Raw genomic sequence first — 17642 nt, 5'->3', positions numbered from 1 at the left:
TCTTAAACACCCCAGACACCTCAACCCTTCCCAACCTCCATCCGGGCACTCATCATGACCGACGACAACAACACCAACAACACCACCAACACCAACACCCCGGAGAACACGCGGGGTACCCGCCCACCTCACACCCCAGATGACGCCACAACTCAAGAACCCTCTCTAGCATCCCGGGTCCAAAGCTCCGCGGCCGGTCTCGCGCGCGCATTCCAAACCCCCCTCAAATGCAGCACAAACGCTATCCTCCGCAACAGAAGGCAAGGCGGCAGGTCCATCCAGGCCCGGAGCTGGAACCGCCGGAGAAGCAGGATACCTCTCTACGGGCTCCGTAGCTCCTCACTCTTCAAAACCAGGAGCCAGCGAACCGTTTCGCGAACTCCAAACTGCAAGAAACCCGAACCCAGCGCCCAGCTACGAGGAATTCCAGCAGTTCGAAGACAATGCACTGGATCTACAAGTACACCAAACAGCGAATCCAGATCAATCGCGACTTAGTACAGATCTACAAAACGAAACAGGACATTGGAAAGGAAAACAACGCGCCCACGATCCCGCACAACAGGAATACAGCACCGCCTGGGACCGCGCGCAACGCCCTCCGTATCCAGAAGCAAAAGCAAGCTACGAACCAAACGCAACAGACGGCATGGAAGTCGTAACCCTTCTCTCAGACACATCCTTTGACCCGAACACAGATCCTTATAATCCAGAGTACGATCTCGATAAGGACGCAGAAGCTACACCTCTCACGCCCGACGAAATCAAGGCATTGGATTCCTTCCGGAAGACCTTCTCCGAAACACAGCTGGGAAATACACAGCAGCGAACGGGGATATCAGATATGAGTCTCATACCCGATATTGATACATTCCTGGCTCAAGATACAAGTACCGGTTCTATATCAGCGGGGGCATTAAGAGATAGCGTGCTAGAAAATCTTCCTGGAGCGGGTGATTGGATGGGTGTGCAGGAGAGGTATCATGATGAGGTGTGGGGGTATTTGAGGCTTGCGTTGGAGGCTGCGAGGAGTGAGATGGAGGAGGATGTTCAGGGAGAGGGACATGTCGAGGGCCCGGCTGTTAGGAGGCTGAAGATGATTTTGAAGCATATGAGTTGAGTGGACTTGTAATGTCTTGGGAGGAGGTGTTGGGGTTGTGTCGAGGGGTACCGGTATTGCATGAGATTCTGGAGTTAGATTTGGTAGTACTTGTATCAATATTGAAAAGAGTGAGGGGAAGAGCTTCCAAAGGCACTTGAACCATAAAAAAAACATTAACAGAGGGGTATATCAAATGGATTACAGGCGGCATAGTAGAAAGGTGCAGGCTCGACAGGCTGAAAAGCTCTCTCGCGGATTTTAAAAGAGCCAAGTCTGAGAAGTTCTGTGGAAGATCCTTTTTTGGCTCACGGGCTCATTCATGGATCCGACTTCTCTTTCCTCTTCGTTTGAAGCTGCTGCCTCCCAAGGCTTGGCTTATTGTAATGTGTGATCGTTTGGACCCAACTGGGTAATTTTGTTTCTTAGGTAGTCGATAGTGACTCCTGCAGCTAAGGGCTTCCTGGATGATGGACCTGCAACAAAGAAGAATATTGCAAGATGGGTTCTAGTAGTCAAGGCTTCAATACCCCTACCCCACACAATCTACCACGCTTGCTTGAACAACCGGTCCAAGGCGCAACATGTCTACATCTGAATTAAACACATATAACAATCTAATTGTATTCAAATTTAGTTCATATGTTACACGAAGACTAAACCCCGACTAGGAAAGAAGTCCCCGAGCCAGTTATCATCAAAACTTGCATGGCATGCACATAGTCAAGAGCAAAAGAGGGGTATGTAAGAAAGTACAAAGACGACACCGGCATCGACATCGAAACTACAGCTCCAGGCTGGGGGTCTGACCCTTGACGCGTCCGATGACGGTGTGACCGGCGTACTTGGGGATGACTTCATCGTCGTGGAGCATAGCGAATTCTATAAGATGTATTAGTAATGTGTTCACAATTTTAGTGTGGGCACAAGGGGGAGGAGATCAATCTGGGGTAAGATGTGGGGAATGTACTCACCCTCGGTAGCATCACGGCCCATAAAGTTGAACAAAGCATTGGCACCGCCGGGGGTGCTCGTCAAGCCAGTTAGTCACGTCGAGGACGACGCCCTTGACAGCGATCCAGAGATCGTCTTTCTTGTTGTGTTTGGAGATTTCTTCCATGGTGTACTCCTTCTCCGGGATCTTGAAATTAGCCGGGTCAGGCTTGGACTGCTCAGCGGCCGGGGAGGCGCTGGAGGCCGGGGCATCGACGGCAGAGGACGAAGCGCCGGGAGCAGCGGCCACGGTAGACGCAGACGCAGAGGCACCGCCCCACTCGACAGAGATCTTGCCGGGAGTGGAGGGGTCGATGTGCAGGGAGATCTGACCGAGACGCTGCTGGGCAGGGTTGCCGCCGGTGATCAGCTTCTGGAAGAGGTGCTGGCTGGCGGAGTCACCGGCGACACGGCCGTAGACGACACAGCCGAGTAGGGAGGAGCCACCAAGACGGTTGGCGCCGTGGACACCGCCGGCAAGCTCACCGCAGGCGTAGAGGCCTTCGAAGGGCTTCTGCTGGGAGTTGAGGACCTGAGCGTGCTCGTTGATTTCGATACCACCCATGGTAAAGTGGAGGACGGGCTCCATGAGAGCGACGTGGAATTCGTCGTCGATGGAGAAGGGCATGTTGTGGAAGAAACGCTTGTTCCAGGGGTCCTTCTTCTTGCCGTCAGCGATAAGGTTGTACTCATCGAAGGTCTTCTTGAGGGCAGCTTCGCCACAGCCGATTTCCTTGATGAGCTCCTTGCCGCTCATCTTCTTCATGAGGCCACGGCCGGAGTAGTGGCGGGTGTGGAAGTCGAGAACGTTGGAGGCCTTGGAGTTCAGAACCAGGCGGATGGGCCACTTGCCCTTCTCCTTCTCCTTCCACATCTGGCCGGAGACGTAGTCACGGTGGCCCAGCTCGTCAGAGAAGCGCTCACCATCGGAGTTCAGAAGCAGACCACCCTCACCACGGAGAGCCTCGGCAGCCAGGAACTTGAACTTAGCCTGGGGATCCTTGGGATCGACTAGACCGGTAGGGTGGACCTGGACCTTGTCCATGTCAATGCCGTTGGCACCAATCTCCATCAACATCTTCTGGCCGTCACCAGTGGCGTGGGTGCCGTTGGTGGAGGACAGGCCGAAGGTATCAGGACGATGCTTCTTGAGGAGAGAGGTGTCGCCGAAGTCCGCAGCGTAACCACCGGTAGCCAGAATGACGATACCGTCGACGGACTTGGACTCGCCGTTGAGAGTGTAGGTAACACCGGTAACGTGGTTACCGTCCTTGTTAATGCTAGCAACATTGGCCTTCTTGACGATCTGAACGCGAGTGGGCTCGGCATCAGCGAGCTCCTCAAGACGCTGCATCAAAGCGTAGGTGATAGCCATGCCGGGGAACTTGGCATCGTGACCACGGTGTGTGCGGGGGTGAGTGTGGCCACCCAGACGGGAGACAAGAGTGAGATCGAGGTTGAAGACATCCTGCAGCCACTCCACAGCGGCAGCGGACTTGTAGGTAAGGACCTTGATCAGATCGGGACGGGCCTTGTCACGAGCGGACTTGAGGGTATCATCGTAGAACTGCTTGACGCTGTCTTGGATGCCGAGGTCGGTCTGGGTGCGGGTGAGCGCACCGTTAATGCCGGAGGTGGCCTTGGTGGAGTTACCACCGAAGAAGGCTAGGGATGATTAACATGAGGATCATGCCACTTTCGCGTGGTTCGACATACCCTGCTTGTCCAGAACGAGGACATTGCCACCGTTCAGGTAGACGGTGTGAGCGGCACTGAGGCCAGACACTATGAAGTCACGTCAGCCGAGATACCGGGGCGGGGGAAAAGCGGCAGAGCTACTTACATCCACCGCCGACCACAATGACTTGAGGGGCTGCCATGTTGGATAATGTGTGGAAATAGGGAAAAGGGTGAAGGGAAAGTGGAGAGAAAGAGAGTGGGAGGCCCAGGTTCTTAAAGATGGGGAAACCGGGGGTAGACCCAGCTCAGAAGCCGACAAGCTATCGGCCGAGGCACAGCGTGGGGTTTCCTTCACACTGACAGTGCTGGGTAAATGGGGCCCGGGTATCGAGTGGAGCTGATTTATTAATTGCAGTCTGCTGGTTTGCTCCGATCGGTCTGATTGTGAAGAGTAAAACCTGGGGAAACTATCACATGTGCAATTCGCATGATACAACTACGCGCCATCTTCACATGCTTGCTGCATCGTGCGTCATTCATTCCAGCTCGTGGCTGGGGAGGAAGAGAGGGCTACAACAGGACTCTTAGATTAAGGCTAGGTAAGGCTGCTAGTGCTCGGTTTCCACAAGGACAGAGAGAGACAGAGTATTCCGAAAGGGCAGAGTTACTGCAGAACACATTGCGGGATCTCGGTCTGAAGCAGACCGTACCGTGAGCCTCGGAACCAAGCAGAATGGACCGAGTGCTGGCAGTCCGAGACCCCCTGCGCGGGTAGTGTCGCATCACACCACACCACATCACACCACACCACACGGCCAGCTTAGCAAAGATGCAGAGATCCCCCCTAGGTCACCCCGAGAGGTATAAAAAGCAACTAGATCCATCCGATATAGATCCAGAGGGGAATCCACCCCAAAGGACCCCCAAAGTGCGCCATCGCGACTGAAAGTGGAAAAAGCAGTCGCCGACCGCTGACCTTTGCAGAACCATGATTGGTGGAAGAACCAGCGGTGGATCAGGTAATCCGGGGACGAGGTGGAACCAGTGACGTCGTGAGTGAAAGGCACTCATTTGCCGACGGAATTCTATTTCAGGCCGAGTCGGGCTTGGAAAGGTACAAAATGAACTCGGTGTCCCCTCTAGAATCGGGTTCGTGCTGCCCGGCGAGGCTCCAACTGTCTGCAAATGCTCGGGGTGCTTTCGGCCAGGCTCCCGCCTCGGGTTAATGTCGGCCGAAGTGATCTCGCCCGAGAGGCCAAGTCGAGAATGGAGCTGGTTCTGCGATTGAGGGCGAAAGTGGAACTTCATCATACTATGAGCACAATTGGTCTATCGAGACTGGGTCGCATTTACATAGCCCAAATGGTGACCACTAATTTAGAAGAGAAAAGACACGAAACTGTTATTTTCCAGTTGAAAATGGGTGCCATATCGGCCCAGGCAGGACCAAACCCAACGCTACAATGCATCACTTACACGAACACTAACCAATTAATCCATCCAAGTCACACTCTTAGTCGACAAGAACTCATTCAACCCCTCCGCCGCATTGAATCGACCCCATCCACTATTCTTCACGCCTCCATGCGGAAGAACGGGCTCATCGTGGATCGTCATACTGTTGATATGCACAGCCCTGCATTCAATTAGCAACCAAGCATTTCACAGACGGAGAAGAAAAGTAAGAAAGGCTTACCCAGACTGAATCCTTTTAGCCATCGCCAACCCCCTCCTCAAATCTTCCGTAAACACAGACGCCGACAATCCATACCCACTACTATTCGCCAGGCGGATCGCCTCGTCTTCACTTTCAAAGACCATGCATGCGGCTACGGAGGCGAATGCTTCTTCCTGCCATACGGCCATATCTTCTTTGACACCACCCAGAATGGCTGGCGCTAGCCGGACACCTGCATCTGCTGGGACATTGGTTTTAGCGGACCCAGAGATAAAGTGTGCGCCTGAGGTCACGGCGCTGGACATTAGAGCCTCGACGCGGGCCTTGGATGCAGTGTTGACGAGTGTCGGGGGCAGGGATGAGGTATCTGTGCCGGACGTGAGGGCAGATTTCAAAGCTTCCGTGAATGCAGGTGCGATTGAGGAGTGCACGAGGATACGATCTGTAGCCATGCAGATTTGGCCAGACTACAAGATAACCTTAGTTAGGCGAACCGAATATCAAGAGTCACGGACACTCACGTTTAAGAAGGCACCAGCGAGAACACCCTGCACGGCCGTCGTCAAGTCTGCGTCAGCACATACAATGGAACTATTCTTCCCGCCTAGCTCCATTAAACACGGCTTCAGGTTCTGCCCGCATGTTCGCGCGACCTTGCGGCCTACAGCCGTACTACCGGTGAAATTGATCTTGCGGACGGCCGGATGCTCAATTATGGCATTGACTACCTCCGCTGCATCCTGCGGACGACAGTGTAGAACATTCAGGCAGCCGGCGGGTAGACCTGCGTCCTCGAAAGCACGACCAATAGCCCAGTAACAGCGTGGTGTCAGCTCGGAGGATTTCAAGATGGTCGTGTTACCAGCTGCGAGTGCGCATGCAGCAGAGCGGATCCCGAAGACGTAAGGTGCGTTCCTGTACGCATTAGTCCTGTACATTAGAATCCGAATCGAATGTAAGAACCTACCACGGCAAAATACCCAGAATAACACCCATGGGTTCCTTGAAAACAATTGCGCTCTGTCCCTCAGCCTCGACGATAGGAACACTTCCACAGATCGAGGTTATTCGGCTTGCGACATCGCGCAGCATGCGGATAGCTAACGGGACGACGAAGCCCTGCGATGCACCAACATCGGCGCCCATCTCGGTCCGCATGTACTCGGCATTCTGTTCGAGACGCTGCTCTAATAGGTCTGCTGCCTTGAGCAGGAGATCTCGTCTCAAGGTTGGCTTGGTTTGTGACCAGGCGGGGAAGGCGGCGTCGGCGGCCTCAACGGCCCGTATGGCATCCTGCGGGGTGGCTGCGGCCGCGGTCCAGCATGTCTGGTTTGTATAGGGGCTGACGACGTCGAAAGAGGTCGAAGTGGCTTCCTCTTTGCCGTTGATGATCAAAGGGACGGTGATAGTCATTATGTTGGGTGGTTATGAGGGTAGGATTGGGAGAGCTGCAGCTGGAGCTGGAGCTGGAGCGGTTTATTGAAGATCTTAGGCTTACTGTGCCCCACTACGGATTGTCGTTTAAGCATGAATCAGTGAGTAACGTAGTGAGGTTGATCTTTTCCTAGAACTGGTAGAGAATCGTTTACCCACCGTCGGAGATCCGGATTTTCATCTCGTGAAGAGCCCTAACTAGGTATAATTATGAATAAGAGGTTCCCACACACTTTTGTATCGGAAAACTCCCTCAGTAGAGCCATGGAACCAGGGGACCCCGCGGTTGCATTCGGTGGGTGATAGGCGGCTGAGCCCCTAGGTCCCCTTTGGAATAACGGAGGATTAACGGAGGGAAATTCACGTCCGACTCCTATCCTATACATCTTAGGATCTCCCCTTTACTGTAACTTCCTAACAACGCAAAAGGGTGTTCAAGACCAGCACATTGGATGTAGAGTTAAAGCCGGATGAGCAAGGTCTCTGCGATTTTCCAATAGTGCGCCCCACTCAGCACTCATTCTATTTTCTGCATCTTTTTATCTGAGGCAGGACAGGATTCTCCACTTTTTCCGAGGGGTTCTCGATTCATCACTTTTGAACCCTGCCCTCTACTACTTTGTACATTAGCCATAGTTGTCGCTCAAGCCTCCTATTACTTCTCTAGGAGTTGGGATAAACTACTCTACAGAACGGCCCCTGCCTATGTCAGCCTATGTCAGATTTCAGATGAATTAATTGGGCGCACAATTGCGTGCTGTTGTGGTTCGTTCTCGAGGGTTGGCTGCACTATTGGTATGGGATCTGCATTGACAGGTCTGTCAACCGTGAGTCGGTCCCTGCCACGCGAGCATATATACGAACTGCTATTGCCTGCACCTTGCACTCTATATCACTCTGCAGGCAAATCCAGACTGCAGCAGATACGTCTCCCGCAGATAAATTCTTTCTCCGAATCTAAATTCCTCTCTCCATAACCCCGACAACAAATCGACACAGCGATGAATGCCCCGAATGATCGCAGCCCTGATTTCCCGATCGGACTGATGAACCCACCGCCCCATCTACCCACGAAAGCAGGATCCATCCGCTCAGCCCGAACCAACACAGCAATGGAAACCAGACCCGCCGCCAGAAAAAAAGTGTGTCACTTTTATCCGCACCGCGGTAGCCTTCCCCCTCCGAGCTAGTGATAGACAGCACTAAACCCAGCTCTCCACAAAAAAGCAGCCAGAAACGATGTCGTGGCCTTCGTGCCTGGCTCTCGGCCCTTTAATTTCCAGAACCTAATCGGGGCATAATCGATAGTGGCCTCCACTCCTAGGCGAGCCCCCAATGTATATCGCCCGGCCGGGAAAGTGGTCTGCAACGCGCAACATGAGTCCGCGAATGATGAATCGCATGGATTGTAGGAGTGGAGGTAGGCAATAATGTAATAATTAGAGAGGATACCAAGGTTTTTGGGTGGAAGGAGTCCACTGATCATGTATCGCTCGCGTGGTTATATCTCTGGAGGGTACCCTCGCCAAGTGATCGACCACAAGCGTTTCGTTCTTTTGCCTGATTTTGTTATCCTGCTGGTGTCATTTTGATCATCATGGCTCCGAGTACGAGAGGTTGGCAGATGATCGAGATCGTTTCGGTCTTGGTCGCTCTATGCTTAATGTCGGTGGTTATGCGAGTGGTGGCTCGTCTGAAGAGGAGAGTTGGACTCGGCGTGGATGATTATCTCAGTATTCTGTCCATGGTATTGATGGTTGCTATGTTAATTGAACTGTGTCTATGTGAGTATCTCATACGTGCTCCTCTATTTTAATATTCTCGCTGACCATCTTAGGGTGTTCAATCGGAGGCAATGGTGCCCACGTTAAGACCGTCGACGCCGAGACGATGATGAACTACTGGAAGGTACGGATACGAGGCATACCACAGCCAAAGCACACATCTAACCAAAACAGATATTCCTAGCCAATCAGTTCACATATTTTATCCTCTGTCCCGCCATCAAAATATCCATCATCTGCTTCTACCGCCGCGTCTTCACCACCCCCAAGTTCCAGACCTTCACCTTTGGCTTAAACATCCTCATCGGCGCCTGGGGCCTAGGAATTTTCCTCGCCTGCGCCGGCCAATGCCGCCCTCTCCGCGCCTACTGGGATGGCAGTGTCACAGGCACATGCTTCAATGCCGACGAATTCTTCATCGTCAACCAAGCCTTCAACGTCCTAATGGACTTCATAATCCTCATCCTCCCAGTCCCAATGATCTGGAACCTCCACCGCGCCTGGCAAGATAAACTTGCCCTAAACGGCGTCTTCGCCCTCGGAGCATTCGTCTGCTTCGCCTCCATCTACCGCATCATCGTTCTCTTTTGGATCTCCCCTTCAGACCCAACATATACAGTCTACCAAGCAACCCTATGGACGCACGTCGAACCCGCCGTCGGTCTCATCTGCTCCTGTCTCCCGATTATTCGAGGTCTCTTCCCAGCGCTGAAACTCAAGAACCGGTCCAATCGCAGTCAAGGCCCGTATTATATCAATACGAATATCAGCCAATCGAACATTCTCTCGAAATCTAGTCCGCGCTCGCCGGATCTGGAGTATATGAAGATGGAGGCGGGGATGTGTGGTACGACTATTGAGAGGACGCATAGGCAATTCCTGGGTGATGATTTGCATCCGCTCAATATCAAGGTGCAGACTGATATTGCGATTACGCCGGATAATGACTCTGTCTCATCGTCTATCTATCGGGCTCCACACTGAGAAATTTGATTTGATCTGCTCATCTGATGCTGATATGATGAAATGATATATCTTATTCCTGGGTTCGTGTGGATACTCATTGGACTAGATAGGGCTCTGTACTTTTGCTCAGGGTCATACCCACATTACTGTTGGAGGTTCAGTCTGGATGGTATTTAAACAAGGATACAAAACCTAGAGCGTCGACTCAAACAACATTAATCCCAGAGGGACTCGCTTCCAGGGATACCCACGCTTGCTCTCGATGAACAAAAGTATTGACCCCTGTTGTTGAACCTTCTGCTATCCTTGATTTATTCCATACTATTTCCAATATCATGACCTGTCACTCACTGCTTGACCATCTTTCTATGAGCGCTCAAGTCAAGCATACAACTATTGGATCTAGAATTTTTACCATTAGCCTTCGATTCAGAATCCTACCTGTGACACTCTAGATTTCTTTGAAACCAGTCACTTTCACCTCTCAATTTGATATCTACTACTAGTTCAATTCTCACTAGACAAAAGAATCATCAACCTCCCACATAGGTGGAACCAACGCCTTAGGCGGCCAGCCAACCTTCGCATCAAACCCTTTCTCAAAAGTATAGTACCCAGACCCAACCCACTTCTCCTCCTGCACCTCCTCCTGATTAACCGGCAAAACCACCTTCGCCCTCGAATTCGGCGGCACAACAAGCCTCAACTTGAACAACCCATCCACCAACTCCCACTTGCACTCTACCCTCCCATAAACAGTTTCATAAACCACCTCCGCCCACTCAACCGTTCCCCCAGGAACAGGCTCCACACAAAAAACCCTCCACCCCGGTTCCAAGGCCCTAACACCTCCAACAACCCCATGCAACCAATTAACAATCGAACCAAGCGCATAATGATTAAAACTCGTCATCTCACCCGGATTCACAGATCCATCAGGCCGCATACTATCCCACCGTTCCCAAATCGTCGTCGCGCCCATTGTAATTGGGTACATCCACGACGGACAGGACTTCTCCTGCAACATGCGGTATGCAAATTGGGCATTTCCTGACTTAGTGAGCGCGTGCGTGATTATAGGTGTTCCCGCGAAGCCGGTAGAGACTTGGAATCTGGATTTGCGGACGAGACGCGCTAGTCTGTCCCCCGCGGCCGAGATCTGTTCGCTGCTGGGAATCAGGTCGAAGACAAGGGCGAGAGAGAGGGCCGTTTGGGTATCAGAAACTAGATATCCAGCTGGGGAGATGTATTTATTCTGGAAGAGGGCTTTTAGGGCTGTATAGTCTTCCCGATAACGTGTCGCGTTGGTGGATTCGTGTAGGATTGTGCTGATCTCAAAGAGGATCTTAGTAACGTGTACGAGATATGCGTCTGCAACGAGAGTTCCGTCTGTTCGAGCGTTACCGGGTGCGTCGGGTGGCGCTGTGGGATCAAGCCAGTCGCCAAGTTGGAAGAGGGAGTCGTCCCATAGTCTGTCTGGGCCTCGAGCGACCCCGCGGTCAAGCCAAGCTGTCATGCTTGGGTATTGGCGGCGGAGGATGTTGATGTCGCCGTAGCTTTGGTATAGTGTCCAAGGGAGGAGGATTGTGACATCGTCCCAGATGGCTTGGGGGAACATTGGCCATAGAGACTCTGGAATGACATTAGGGACTACGAAGGGTGGGATGGCGTTTGGTGTCTCTAATTGCTCGGCTGAGAGGTCTTTTAACCAGTCGCCTAACATGCCGGATGTATTGTAGAGAAAATTAGCAGAGGGACCGAAGACTTGGATGTCGCCTGTCCAGCCTAGCCGCTCGTCGCGCTGGGGACAGTCTGTTGGAAGTGAGAGGAAGTTGCCACGCATGCTCCAGGTGGCATTTTCATGGAGTTTGTTGACCATCTGATGTGAGCAGGTGAACCAGCCCGTACGAGAAAGATCAGTGTGCATGACTTCAGCGACTAGGCTGTCGAGTGAAAGGGGGTTCTCTGCGTCATCTGGACTCCAACCATCGATTTGGACATAGCGGAATCCGTGAAACGTAAATTGTGGCATCCAGTCGTGAATCGGAGAGCCGGAAGATATGATGGTGTCAGTGCATTTTGCGATTCGGAGTGGTCGAATGCCTAGTTCTTGGTTCTCTAGAACCTCAGCATGAATAAGGGTTGTAGAGTGACCGGCCGGCTTGACCAGCGAGTGAATGCGCACTCGACCGACCAGATTCTGACCGAAATCGACAATCGTCTTGCCGGAAGGTGTTTTGATAATTTCAACCGCGTCGACAACCGCCGTAACCCTCACAGGTGGTGCATTTGATGCGACAAGCTCCGCCTTGGGAAATTCTGTCTCGCGTACTCCTAGCCACGCACCATCTTCGTTGAAAGAACGGTCATTCCAGGCCTCCTGTTCTTCTCTCACGTCATATACCTCCCCATCATATAACTCACTGGAGATCAGCGCAGACTCATGACACATCCACGAAGAATCAGAAGTAAGCACAACCTCCCCTTCATCCGATCGCAATTCCAGCTGCGCAATCAGCGCCATCTCATCACCGTAAATGAACCTTCGCCCTCCGAGGAAACCAAGTCTTGTAGCATACCATCCCTCAGCAACCTCGACAGCAACAATGTTTTCGCCATTTGCTCGGAGCATTGCCGTAACGTCAAACACTTCATAATTGAGGCGATGGCGATAACTCGTCCAACCAGGTGACATACAGTGATCTCCAACCGGAGCACCATTTATGTAAGCCTTGAAAACGCCTAAGCTGGTAATATAGAGACGAGCATGGCTGACGGCGGCGGTAGTCTTGAAACTACGTCGAAAGCGGATTGGTCGTAATGGACCTTCGGTTTGCTTTACAGGACTAGTAATCGCACGTGCGACCCAGTCATCTCGGTTGAGAAGCCCACACTCAACATCTACCCAGACAGACCAGTCTGTTGGCTCGGTGAGAGAGCTTCCATAAGAGCGAACGCGGACACGAGCCAATTCACGAGACGAGAGAGGTTTACTTGGCCAGGGCACGAGGACAGAGTCGGGCTTTTCAACGTAATAAGTCTCTGGCTCCGGAGAAGAGTTGCGGCATATCTCGATTTCATATGCCGATTGTTCCCAATTTGGGAATGTATCTCTGGTGGCTGTGAATTTCCAGGAAATGCGGGGTTTGGAGATTCCGATACCCAGCTTCGTGTGATGTTGTTCAAGAGATACAGTGCTGATGGAGGGCTGTTCCGACATGTTGAGGACTGTGTTTCAATAGCTAGAATGGGAGTATGGTAATGATAACTTTTGAATAGAAGCGACGAGGGGCGTGCACTTGGTGTTGAGCTCGGGATAATCGGTGCCGAATCGGTGCCTTTAGTTATATTTATATCTATTACCACTTTTGGTAAATACAAGTTACAGTACGTCCCGAGATTGGTGCGATCACATACACTCTTCGATTGACTCTCTGATCCTAAAGCCAAGCTCGCGTCAAGATTAACTTAGAGCTATTCCTGTTGTAAATGATCGTATTACTATTACGACTATTAACATATCTTGTGTTTGTTATCAATGTCCGGCTTGGGTGTCCATCTGCGCTTCACTGTCCTCGGTCTCAGATATATCTCACTTTCTCAAAAAATTGTCTACATCGGCATATGGTTGGTCAACATTTCAAAAAAAAAAAAAAATTAAAGATAGAATGAGGTCAGAATTCTCCTCTATTTTCGAGCAATACATGTATATCTCCGAATACATGGCTTCAAAAATGGCTTTCGTGTAATTTATCTCATAGGCGAGTGGGTCCCAGCAGAATACCCTATTAAATGTCACCTCTTTATTCAGACAAGTCCAGACAATTCTTAAATTGCGTTGATTTAATTCAGTATTTGCCCGGATATTTTTCTTAAATTTCTCAGTAGAGTATAATGGCTTGTAGCCAATAAGCAAATATCAAAACATCACAAGCGCAAATATAGATCCTGTATGCTTATCTCTCAAATCTTTGCTAACGTCAATTATTGTAAATTGGTCTAAAGAATAAGGCCAAGTTATACTGTGTTCATTCTCCATCCACCATACTCACAAAAATATGCAGGTGGTGCGCCCCAAGAAGGTTTTCACATAGTGTCTTCTAGTATCGCGCATATTGAATTACTCAAGGGTTGGGGTTTATTATTCCAAGTTATCAATTTATTCGGTCGAGCAATCTATATCTTTCATAATTTGACAACTCAGCACACCTGACAGATGGAGTTTGTATCCATTCTCGTTCTCTTGCCTTTAGAACAAGGAGACTAAGGCATTACTTGCATCCGCCTCATGGATCGGACGTCCAGCGTCCGCCTCATGACAAAGACGCCCAGCTTCCATCTCGCCTCTCACTGTAGAAGAATCTGCCTCTGCAGCGAGGTTTTGGGGATCTTCTTGCCAGGAAGAATAAGACTCGTTTGACCAGGGAGGCCTATAGCTGTGCTGCATAGACGGGGATGGCGGGGAGAGATGCGAGGTCTCGGCCCAGTCTTCTCTATTTTGCACTGGGCTGGGCCCCTCTCCTTCCTTTTGAACCGACGCGAACCTGAAGCAGAATAGAAGAATTCCAGTCCAGGATGTGAGGCTCATTATAACTGTTACAACTGTGATGACCGTGTTGCCGAGGCCTGTAGTTGTGTTATTAGGTCTACTCGTCGCCGGGATGATAGTGTAAGCAATGATGGATAGGGTGGACAAGAAGTTCATCGCAAACCAAAAGATTCCACCGAACAGAAGGAATAACGAGGGTAGCTATTTGCACGCCTTGAGTTAGCCTTCCCTCAAGACGACCGGAGGTCATTTGACTTACCATCAGCCTTGTTCGGCTCCGAACCGTTTTGATGGCTAGGAAGATGGTCCATCCCATATTCTCCCAAGCAGCAAGGCAAAGGAGGATGTAGTAGGCAGCTTGGATGTAATGAGTGCTGCGAATTAGAGTGAGTTCTTTTGCCAACCCCTCTCTACTCTCGTACTCCACTCTACTCTCCCAGCTGTAGATTGCAGTTTCCAAGCACCAAACTACCAAGGAAAAGGCTGTGAGTAGGGCGAGGCATGCCCAGTGGAAAATTCGAGTTTTCCAGTAAGGATTCTTCATCTTTCCAAGTGCCCCGAGGACCAGATGAATCACGCTGTAGAAAACGTAGAAAGTCAAAGGAGCTGCGAGCGCTCTGAAAAGTTGTTCAAATGCCAACAGGGTATAATATCGAGTTGCCGCCGGTGTACCCCAGGATAGGATTGAAGCAGCGCCCAACGCCGCCTGGAGGTTCTGACTGACATCAACTGTTTGAAAGATCGCAACTCTGTAATGGTTGTTGTTGCACAATTAGCCACTTGTGAGCCACGGCTTATTAAGGGAACTCACAAAGTGACTCACAATAGATATAAGAATTGAGCAGCAAATATGGCCCATAGTGGCAAGACCTTCGCACCTTCATGTTTACGGAGACGAATCAAGACAGTCGCGGCAATGAAAATAAGAAAAGCGAGAACCCATAGGCCCTCAAAAGCAAGTTCAACCTCGTAGAGCTCTTTTTGATTAATGTCAACGTGAACATCATTCCAGGAGTCCGACATTATTCGAGAGAGGGAAAGAACATTAAAGTATCAAAATTGGGCGTTTTCAATGAATCTTATTTCAAGGACGGCCGTGAGATCATCACGAGGCTGAGCCGCAATGGAACGTCCCCATAATTGTCCCGTGTCGCGTACCCACATTATGGCCGAACTACTTAGTCTGGGGAAACACGCTGCCTGGTTGGCAGAAAGGAAAAGGGATCGGCGCAACGGACCGGGCTGCGCGGCCCGTCTCCCAGTAACAGTGAGAGAAAAATGGCCCCATCGTTGGTCGGACCTTCGTATATTGAGTGCAATTTGAGCCATGAAGGCAGTTCTAGGTAGTTTGAATAGTAGATCATGAGAAACGCCCCATCTTGCTGCAGCGCCAAGAGTCTCGCGCTCGTTGGCAAGAAGTGCGAGAATGAGCAGTCCGCTTTTGGTTGAATGTGATAAAAGTACATGATTGATTAAATAGCTGGTATAACTAATTGAAATTACCTCATGAGCATTCAGGTTTTTTATTTTCCTGGCTGACTCGTCGAGATTGCATCCATGATATTCCTTGTGTTGAGTAAGTCGATCTCAGGAGACCACGCTAAGGATAGAGTCAAAAGCGCATCGCGGACCTTTAATCACACCGTGCTGCACCTACCACCTATCACAACCCACTTCAATCAGCTCATGGAAGGAACGATCTTGTGGTGACGAATAGGGCCAACGTTCGCTGTTTCACCGACGATCCTAAGAATTCGACTTACTGACCAGAGACTGGCCATATGGCTGACTGGCGATCGGACCCTGGCTCGAAGTGAATTAGTTAATCTGGTCCAAATCAAACGGCATTGAGGTCAGTCTTTCTTCGCGCTTATTCCACTAGAGGTTCCTGGAAAACCATTCAGCTTGAATGCAGTCATATACTTCTCCTACATGCACTCGCTACATTCTAATTGCAACGTCTCAAGTCTATTGACAGTATATTTCCCCTGTTCGGGTAAGCCAGTAAAAAGACAGCGGCAAAAGCAAAAGTGAGCTTAGCAAGGATGTTATTACTGTACAAGCAACCTACAGTAGGGCCCGTGAGCCGAAACTTTCGTGGCTTTGACATTGGCTCCTTCACTCCGATTCAGCTCACCCCCGCATATTGCCACACCAATCATCGGCTCAGTTACCCCGGTCGAAGATAATCTAGAATCCCTGGCGCAGCAACGCTCGAAATATTTCTGGTGGCGGTCTTTTTCAATCTGGACGCCTGCGTGGGTGAGCCCACTTTGTGACGGCGGGAGTATAAATAAGCCTCTTTGATTTACCTCTTGGGCTGCTTGCTCTTTCGGTCAAATTGCAAGCTCTACACTCATGATACATTGATAATTACTCTGAATTGTACCATCAGAAACAAGGCAAGGACTTATGGAATTGTCACCAAAATTGATTTGAAACTCTCCATAATTTTAGTAGTAATTGACAGACATTGAGAACAAATGAATCTTATGCAGTCCCGACCTTCTCCACGGCCACCACACATAGCTCCTTAAGAGTCTTCTTCCGCAAATTCAAAAAGCCATCACCATCAAACTTCAAACCGTCTTTCATATCAGCCGCACCACTTCCGTTGAAAGCCAACATATGAACCATGGTGAAAAGAGCAACGAAAGCGTTCCCAGCCTTCAGATTTGTATCTCGTTGATCAAACAGTTCCTTTGATATAACCAGACCTCTCTCAAACTTGTCACCAGTGACCTCCTCGAAGGTATCCGCAATTTGGTTCATAGTAACCCGAAGTTCCGTAATCGGAATCCGCTTGTTTTTGGTCTTCTCCTCATCCATTTTCAAGACGGCCACGATGGCCGCCGCAAGATAGGGAAGCGTACATCCAGAGAAGTAATGATCACCACTATCAACAGCGGTAACCTTGCGATTCTTGAGATCGATGGAGCCAAATTCCCCTGCCAGCCACCCGTCCATAAAGGCGGCTGGAATAATTGTCGTGAAGCTTGTCGGTCCCCCTTCGTTGGCGAGATCCATGAATTTGCGAGCAGTGACCACCGGCGAGGTCTCTTCAGGCCAATTACCACCTTCAGTGAAAGCTGGAATCGCCTTAGGATGAAGAATGTCCAGGGTGTATTCGGAGGGGAAAATACGTCGGACACCGGCCTCTTGTGCGGCTTTCAGCAATAGCCGATCGACGGCTTTGGCTTGAGCGCCGGAGATGAATGAGAGAATTGCATCGGCTCCTGACACAGCACGAACAAGAGCCTGATGGTCGTAATAGTCGATCGGCACAAGCTTTGCACCTGGCGCGTTGGTTGACTTTCTGCTCTCGGCTCGAGTCAAGATAGTAACGTCGAATACGGGATCTGTAGAAGCTAAGATAGCTTGGATTGCAGGGTCTGCAATGTAGCCAGTACTTCCGGCAATAATCACTTTGGTAAAGACCATGATGATGAGTGTTGTTCA

The 17642-nt window shown here is 50.5% G+C and overlaps 7 protein-coding genes across 7 annotated transcripts; 2 read left to right on the top strand and 5 right to left on the bottom strand.

Moving 5' to 3' along the window:
* Nucleotides 1-54: 54 nt before the first annotated feature.
* Nucleotides 55-1120, top strand: N7443_003219 (uncharacterized protein; the record flags this gene model as incomplete). Its single annotated transcript, XM_056883275.1, has 2 exons — nt 55-196; nt 258-1120. The coding sequence occupies 2 exons, from the start codon at nt 55-57 to the stop codon at nt 1118-1120; spliced, it is 1005 nt and encodes a 334-aa protein (XP_056745116.1).
* A 763-nt stretch (nt 1121-1883) lies between these two features.
* On the bottom strand, nt 1884-4000 carry osm1 (putative fumarate reductase Osm1; the record flags this gene model as incomplete). The annotated part of the gene is made up of 5 exons (XM_056883274.1): nt 3936-4000; nt 3809-3877; nt 2227-3757; nt 2074-2129; nt 1884-1981 (listed from the first exon to the last, which is right to left on the bottom strand). Exons 1-5 carry the CDS (start codon nt 3970-3972, stop codon nt 1884-1886), a joined length of 1791 nt encoding a protein of 596 aa, XP_056745115.1. The 5' UTR covers nt 3973-4000.
* A 1263-nt stretch (nt 4001-5263) lies between these two features.
* Nucleotides 5264-6863, bottom strand: N7443_003217 (aldehyde dehydrogenase; the record flags this gene model as incomplete). The annotated part of the gene is made up of 4 exons (XM_056883273.1): nt 5264-5408; nt 5469-5917; nt 5972-6365; nt 6418-6863. 4 exons carry the CDS (start codon nt 6861-6863, stop codon nt 5264-5266), a joined length of 1434 nt encoding a protein of 477 aa, XP_056745114.1.
* Nucleotides 6864-8481: 1618 nt separating this feature from the next.
* Nucleotides 8482-9652, top strand: N7443_003216 (uncharacterized protein; the record flags this gene model as incomplete). Its single annotated transcript, XM_056883272.1, has 3 exons — nt 8482-8668; nt 8722-8792; nt 8843-9652. 3 exons carry the CDS (start codon nt 8482-8484, stop codon nt 9650-9652), a joined length of 1068 nt encoding a protein of 355 aa, XP_056745113.1.
* Nucleotides 9653-10151: 499 nt separating this feature from the next.
* On the bottom strand, nt 10152-12854 carry N7443_003215 (alpha-L-rhamnosidase; the record flags this gene model as incomplete). Its single annotated transcript, XM_056883271.1, has 1 exon — nt 10152-12854. The coding sequence occupies one exon, from the start codon at nt 12852-12854 to the stop codon at nt 10152-10154; it is 2703 nt and encodes a 900-aa protein (XP_056745112.1).
* A 1029-nt stretch (nt 12855-13883) lies between these two features.
* N7443_003214 (uncharacterized protein) lies at nt 13884-15206 on the bottom strand (the record flags this gene model as incomplete). The annotated part of the gene is made up of 3 exons (XM_056883270.1): nt 13884-14384; nt 14443-14932; nt 15007-15206. 3 exons carry the CDS (start codon nt 15204-15206, stop codon nt 13884-13886), a joined length of 1191 nt encoding a protein of 396 aa, XP_056745111.1.
* A 1467-nt stretch (nt 15207-16673) lies between these two features.
* Nucleotides 16674-17624, bottom strand: N7443_003213 (uncharacterized protein; the record flags this gene model as incomplete). Its single annotated transcript, XM_056883269.1, has 1 exon — nt 16674-17624. The coding sequence occupies one exon, from the start codon at nt 17622-17624 to the stop codon at nt 16674-16676; it is 951 nt and encodes a 316-aa protein (XP_056745110.1).
* Nucleotides 17625-17642: the final 18 nt, after the last annotated feature.

Source organism: Penicillium atrosanguineum, assembly GCF_028827265.1.
Source record: "Penicillium atrosanguineum strain IBT 20685 chromosome Unknown utg000002l_segment0_segment0, whole genome shotgun sequence".
Taxonomy (NCBI): domain Eukaryota; kingdom Fungi; phylum Ascomycota; class Eurotiomycetes; order Eurotiales; family Aspergillaceae; genus Penicillium; species Penicillium atrosanguineum.
Note: the sequence above shows the minus strand (reverse complement) of the source record. Positions and strands in the feature narration are given on the sequence as shown.